General features: G+C 35.5%; 1 protein-coding gene across 1 annotated transcript in view; it reads left to right on the forward strand.

Moving 5' to 3' along the window:
- LOC135083922 (5-hydroxytryptamine receptor 1) overlaps positions 1–4,453 on the forward strand; it is a 134,805-nt gene extending 130,352 nt beyond the window's left edge. The window contains exon 5 of the mRNA XM_063978677.1: positions 411–4,453. Coding sequence (XP_063834747.1) covers positions 411–1,154 — 744 coding nt within the window. The 3' untranslated portion in view covers positions 1,155–4,453. The remainder of the gene's footprint in view (positions 1–410) is intronic.
- The last annotated feature ends 3,509 nt before the right edge of the window (positions 4,454–7,962 follow it).

Raw genomic sequence — 7,962 nt, forward strand, 5'->3', positions numbered from 1 at the left:
AGGCACTACAACACACAATAACACATTACTTGAATTGTTCTAAAAAATTATTAAAAAATCAATCTATTGAGTTGTGAAAAAAATTCGTGACAAATTCCTTTCCCATACATAATTTATGAAAGAGTCGAGACAGCCAATAAAAAGACGTGGTATCAACAACCCCATTGAATCGATGCCTTAAGGTAACATTTGAAACAAAGAACCGTAATTTTTTCAAAGACATACGGGTCGATTCAAGTCTGTCAAAGCAATATTAACTACAGTAAAAACTAGATCCCACGAAACAATGTAGTGCAATTTCTCGATTTGTTTAATTGAAGATGTCACAATCTTTAGAAATTAACAACCAACACTTAATAAACCAGTTGCCCTGTAATTGAAGGCTAATCACATAATTATTGTCTTTACAGATCAGTGTAGAGAAAACAGAAAGCACTATAGGGAGATGCTTCAGCGGGCAGCGAAAGTCGAATGAGTCGCAGTGTCCGATGCTGGCCCAAAAGACTCCCACAAAACCTATCCACACCATCAACCGCTCCACGTCCCAAGTGGGTCAGACTCCAGACAATAATAAACTCCAGGTCAAAGAGAGACGAAGACAATCCTCAGAGAGCAGTAACAAGCTTACAGCGAACAGAATTCGCTCGTCCCTCTCAAATTTTGCTCAAAAAAGCCACATTGCCAAAGACTTACTTCACACCACCCACTCGCCACACCAGAAGAAGCTGCGGTTCCAGCTCGCTAAAGAGCGAAAGGCGTCGACAACCCTCGGCATTATAATGTCGGCATTCGTCATCTGCTGGTTTCCATTCTTCGTGCTGGCCCTCATAAGGCCGTTCCTCGAAGAAGGGGCCATCCCAGACGCCATCAGTGCGTTGTTCCTATGGTTAGGTTACATAAACAGTTTGCTTAACCCCATAATTTACGCGACTCTCAACAGAGACTTTAGGAAGCCGTTCCAAGAGATTCTCTTCTTCAGGTGTTCTAACTTAAATCATATGATGCGTGAGGAGTTCTACCACAGCCAGTACGGTGATCCTGACCAGCATTACTGTGTGAATAATACTACCAAAGTGCATAACTATGACGAGGGTGTTGAAATCGTGTCTGCCGTCGACCGAGAGGAGACCAGAGCCTCTGAGAGTTTTCTATGATTGTCAATGCTTGAGGTCGACACCAAAGACCGCGATACTGTGATGTAATTAAGACTTTAATATAAACCACGGTCTAACTGTGTTGATTTTCACTTACGTTGTTGCATAAGACGTTTCAAACCTAGTCGTTACTTATTTATAAATAATTATTCCTCAGAGATTTAGTCAGGTTGTTTTTATTAAAATATATATAACGATGTATAAATTAGGTAACTTTGGCAAGTGTATAAATTCAGGGAAGATTTGAAGTATTTCGATGTGTTTTGGAATGACCAAAGAAATGTCTAACTTTAGTGAAGATGTTTTATAATATAGGCTGTTGTGAATTTAGTAACTATAGTATTAATTCCTATTATGTTGTTATGTGAAGTGTATATTGACATTGCAAATAGAAGTCAGAAGTATTTTAATCCATGTGATAGTAGGTAATATGTAGAACTAATTTACGTTTAGTGTCTTAAATTTGATTTTCATTGCCAATTGTTTTTCACGTATAAATATTTATTTTAGTTTGTTTATCCTTAAAGTGTTAATACGGTTGTCTAAAAGTAGTGTCAAATTCAGAAAATCTATCTACTCCAAGGTACCCTTTGATGTCGTACAGTATTGTAGATTGTTATAATTTGTGACGATCTCATCTATATGAATCATTAAGATCAAAATATTGAACTGAACTTGGTTACATTTTCTTCTGTGATTAGTTATTGACAATAGAGATATAAGGATTGGAGTTTAAAAAAAATATAGTCCGAAGGGTATTCTATCTCCTGATTTGACATTACTTTCTGGGCCACCCTGTATTTTATAAAGTATTATAAGTCTATATTTTCATGTATTTATTAGCAATGTTATATAGTTTATTTATATAATTGGCTATTATAGGGTAAATTTTGGTATTGGTACTAATCTTGTAATTGTATTTCAAATAAAATAGAATTATTTCACAATTGGCACTGCCACAAAACGTAAAAATAAGTTAAAAGTATTTGTATGACATTATTATTGTCTAAATGTTACAATATATTTTGCATAATATATTCTATTCACAACGCATGTTTCAAAAATGTGTAAAAATACATAATTTCTATATAAACTACACATCACTTCGGCATATCGCTTTTTATTAATTTCATGTTTCATAGAAACAATAAAATATTTAAGTACATACGTAATTCTTTAGGTCGGTTGATATATTGTTACTATAAAGTAGAGTATTGAATTAAAAGATCAAAGTTCACTGTTAAAATTGGGTAAAGCCTGGTCCGTGAGCACGTAGAATCCACGTAATTATGTTGCTGTCGCGCTCGCACACTCACTGCGGGCGCGCGTCGCACAGTCGCGACAGCAATATAATTACGCGCGAGCGATAAGGATGGGTAGCTTGGGGTCATTGGACGGGATTCTACGTGCTCACGGACCAGGCTTTACCTACAGTCAGCGTCAAATAGTTCGTGACACCCAAAGTAGCTAAAAAGTTCGCAACGTCTTTGTTACAATTTGAATAAGGTGTTGTCAACTTTTTGGCCACTTTGGGTGTCACGAACTATTTGACGCTGACTGTACTAACTGTTGCCTGCGGCTTCAACCGCGTCCAAAGTTGAAGAGATCGCGGTACTGTTGTCAGTATTCTCTTTTTAATAAAACAAGCATAAGATATTCATTTTTATGCTAACCTCTTTCAATATTTTACTGATATTATGTACAAGGTATCCTTTTCGTTAAAAAATAGGTTTTTGTACAACATGGATATGAAATGACCTATATATTATTGACCGGCCTAACGAAACTTTCGCTTTAAGATTTATTAATATAAAATAAAAATAACTATGTCGGTGTTTGTAAATATTGTTAATAGTGCACAATTGACATAAATTAATAATAAGTTAATAATAATTGTAGGTGAAATATGCAGACACCGTGTGGGGAAACTACGCTTGGAAAAAAATATTAATTCGACAAATTGATGTTTAATTTAAATACTAAACTTTCTTTGATGTAGTTTCTTTGCATAGATAATAATGTGGTTGTATGTGGATATTAATTGTTTATGACCACGGAATTTCGCTACAGTATCTGTCTACTAATGGACTAATGGTACCATGCCTTGACCTTTCCATTTCTTGTGTCTAATAAAAATGTTACTTCGGATTTGTAGAATAGTGCGATAAACTCATTTATGTACCTAAGTACTAGCGGCCGCCTGCGACTTAGTACGCGTGGACTCCGTTTTACCTCCTTAGGGGTTGAACTTTGCAACATCCCGCCTTAGTGAGCATCTACGTTCTAAAAGGAAACCCCATGCAAAATTTGAGTCTTCTAGCACTTCTAGTTTCTGAGATTTCGTGATGAGTGAGTCAGTAAGTGACCTTTAGCTTTTAATAGTACTAAAAAAAGTTATCAGAAAGATTCGGGACTGTTCCCACCTCTCGATCCAACTGCTGCAACTCCTGTATAACCAGGATCTACAACTTGATCGCCAATAAAAACCCAACCAGTGAAGGTCAAGCTTGTCCCAGGATAATTTTATACTATCATTGCACAAAATTAATCAGAAGAACATAGGAGATACCGGGGAATGAAGAGTGCCTGAAAAATTATAATTTTCAAACTTGTCTTTACAACCAAAGGCAAGATATTGCTCTAATTTATCTTAAGAACTTAATAGAACGTTATACTGTTAATACGATAACTCTATTATAAAACGATACAAGAGAGGAGACGTTATGTTTATTTATGTTATTAGAAGTTAGATAATTTTCCGAAAAAACTCAGCCACCGATTCGCAATACACTGTATTGTATATTCACGCGACAATAGACACAATGTAAATGTTATTTTATTACTTTCATTTAAGATTTTTTCGATTGCGGATTATAACTTCGCAAATTGAACAGTAAGAGCACTCCAATTTGAAGAAATGAAAAACTCGCGAACTTCGTATGTCAGTTGAATGAATACCTAAAACAATTTTAAGGTACCATTCCACTGAACAGGATAATATTGAATTTTCAGGTCCAAGGTAGATTTTCGAAGATAAAAGAAGAATCGAGAATAATTATTTAGTGTTTATTTGTAATTTTGGGCTACAAAATTTTTGATCCCAGCTATTAACAAACGATTTTTTTTGAGTAGGTGAATTAAAAAGAAAAAGCACTTAATTGCTTTATGGTTGATTTTTCAACCGTCGGATATTTTTATCTCAATAACAAAATGGATATTTTTTATTCTTCAGTAAAACTTATTCGATGATTGAAATATCAGCCTTTAGAACAATGCTTCCTTTCAATCCACACCATAAAATTTAATCTTAAGGATATTATTAGTGGAAAATGTAACCTAACTGTAACTATTTTTACAAATCCGAAGTATTTTAAACCTAAGTAAGCCATGTAAGCATAAATTAGTAAGTCAGATATTAGTAAAATGTACTAAGAGCGATAGTATTGCTACTTTATAATTAGTTTAAGCATGATTAGTCTATTTAATTGATTATTTTTTCACTGAATTTGGATTGTATGACGTCAAATTGAAAAAAAAAAACATTATGCACTAAGTATGTACCTTGATTTAAAAAACTTTAATATGAATTCACTGTAATAATTTTCATTCGTTTTCAAACTCATCCAAACTATCACAAGCTTGTCAAAATACCTACTTACAGGAGTATGTCAGCTACGTAGTTTCAACAACATTACTATTAAATTACCAACTTAATGAAGTTGGAACTTCGGAAGTTTAGAATGGCAAGTTAAGTCCTTCATATTATTATTCTTGTTATAAAATAAATAAAACTTTTTATAGCATCGCTATCGCTCTTATGCAGTGTACTGTAGCCCTAACCATAACGTACTGAGTCTGTACAGAAAAACTTTTAACAAATAAGTAGCGAACAAATCGGAATACTTTTTTTGGCATTGTATTTTTCTTATGTAGGGTCCTAAATGCGACGAAATAAAAATTAGATTTCGAAATATAATTCGTTTTATTATCCTTGAGAGTTTTGTTGAAGAACAACTCTGCTGAAGATCAGTTGGAGTAAGTATCTACCCTCAATTAAAGACATTTTTATTCAGTGGAAATCTTTCAGTACAAAATAATTTCTACCTTATTTAGTTTGTAGTAGACAAACTACATGAATTGAACTAAGTACTTTTCCTTGGTAATCTAAAAGAGTTCGCTTCATAGATAAGACGAAATTGAGTAGTTTAAATTTTGTTTCTTTTATTTATTTAGTATAATTTCGGTACAATTTATCGTACCTATTAGATTAGACGAAACAAACTAAACCTTTTTAGTACTTATACGCAAACTAAAATGCATTTACTAAAAATCTTTTACAAAACACTTCATTTATATTTATAGACTCCGTTGCCAATCTCCCCTACGCCCACAGTTTATGTCAAAGTCAAAGTCAAAGTCAAAATTTCTTTGTTTAGACTAATAAATAGTTCTTACAAATCGTCATTTTGCTCTTAAGGAGCCTCTACATGTCTCATAATCTTTTTACCCTACCAGCGCTTCGAGACCAACATTTGGCAAGTGCTGAGAAGAAGCGCCGCAACAAACTCAGTCACCACTGTCTGCCGGTTAATATAAATAAATAGAAATAGCAGTAGTAGGTACATTCGATTCAGGAGCAGTTCACTGAATTTACCATGCATTCTTGTATAGTGTATAATGGGTATACAAAATTGCGTGGTATATTAAACAAGGTAGTGACGTGCTAATATCTAGACTTACAGATTACATACTTAAATACTAGTAGAAATGACTCGCATACATAAATTGGAATAACTTGGATTGACCAGTCCCCGAAAGCAGCGCCTGTTCACAGACATGACGAGTGAACCAGCCATCGCTTCACTCGACCATATTAGAGGGAATGTAACGACCCGCCTCACTACGCCACCACCATATGTATATACGACGGCACATTAGACTGTACATATTCATTCCAAAATCGTGTCTATTACAACTGAATAAGATCCCACAGTGTACAGCTTGACGTGCTCTCGTCTGTACTTTGTTATTTTTAGTTTGCGCATTCACGCATCCACTCGTACTTAAATATCAACACCGGACACTCATGAAACACTGAACTGATATAACCTTGGGTTTGGTTCGACATAATAATATGTACGCTTTTTCAATAAGCAGGGCGAGTTCATAGTGTTGAATTTAGCGAATGTAAAATGGCATAATGATTACAGTTAGTATTTAACTAATACGACGTCATTTGCTGTCGTAAGTTTCGTAAGTTTATAATCTAGAATTGGGTTTAGATGACATTTTTGTTATGCAGAATAAGGCAGTCCTATTTTGACCGTCATCACACCTGATATTATATTAAGTGAGATGCAGTCTAGGATGGCACTTAAGGGACATCCCACCTCTCTTTGATGACTGAACGTGTAATTAATTAACCTTTTACACACCCCAATGACAATTATTGGGAGTAGACGATTTTCCATGGCCAATTACTAGTTATAATTCTTTTCGTGTTTCCCGTAGTTTGTCTACCGCTACCGCTTCTTTGACGTTCTGTACAAAGTTACATCTTGGCTGAAATTTCCGCTAGGAAATCCGCTAGGACAGTATTCTATGACTGCATCCTAAAGACTATTTGCTGCCAAATTGCGTGTCCGCTTATACAACGGCATCACGCAGCTGTCGCGACACGACCGGGCCCACCTTGGCTTCCTGGCATACAGGCCAGTCATTTTGGAATTTGCCAGTCACTTCCAGTAAGCGATATGGCATTATCTTAACGCATTAACTCAACGGTCAGTAATATTCCTTATTGAATTTATTGCTGGAATTTCTGTCTTTCCGATCTTGATCTTGAATGCTTGAAATGTACTTACACTATTAGGCTTTGTCCGCTTGAATATCAGTTATTTTCATTCACGCGTCTTACAATCAAACATACTTAATATGTACTCGTAAATAGAAGCTGTCATAGAAGTTTAATGACTACACATGAGTTTTAATACCGCTAACATTATAGTTATAGTCCCTCTTCACAGTAACATTACTCTCTGACATTATATTTGCAATTGAAGGAACTGAACCTTTTCTTGTTTTCCATCTGTGACCTTACTAAAATATTCATAAAACTACCCTAGTAATTTACGATCGAAAACGCCAACAAATAGACCACATTACTTTCGCATATATGAGCATAGATTCACATTTATATTACTACATCCACACAATGGTTAAACACCTTTTGTTCTCCAGGAACCAGTCAATCATCGGGTTATCATTTCACACACTTTGAGGGCTATAATAGTTAGTCCTAATTAACTATTTGAAGTACACGTCATGACGCAAGTATCAATGTTGGCCACAACAGCTGTCTCTATCCAACCTTAAAAAAATAACTGCGACAAGCCTATCCTGCCTAATCCCTCTTCAAGCATTGACCTTCCTGTCTCAAAATAGGTGTCGTTAGCATAATGAACTCATTATGTTAATACTGCATGCCAGCCATAGATTAAAAAAGGATTAGGAGTAGAAGGCCCACTTGAATTGAATGAATCGACTTGCTTTCAGCAGGGCTACCCCGAAACGCTATTCACGTAGTCACGGGTCTATCTGTCACCCTCGCTCATGCTGGCATCGCGCTTTGCGTGAGAAGGATGGCAACATTCGAAACTTCGGATAACGTTTTTCGGAGTAACCCCGCTGATTCTACAGTCAGCGTCAAACAGCCCGTGACACCAAAAAGTAGCCAATAAGTTCACAACACGTCTTCGTTGTGTTGTCAACATTGGGTGTCAACTATTTGATGCTGACTATACCTATT

The sequence above is a fragment of the Ostrinia nubilalis genome, chromosome 24, assembly GCF_963855985.1.
Source record: "Ostrinia nubilalis chromosome 24, ilOstNubi1.1, whole genome shotgun sequence".
NCBI classification, from domain to species: domain Eukaryota; kingdom Metazoa; phylum Arthropoda; class Insecta; order Lepidoptera; family Crambidae; genus Ostrinia; species Ostrinia nubilalis.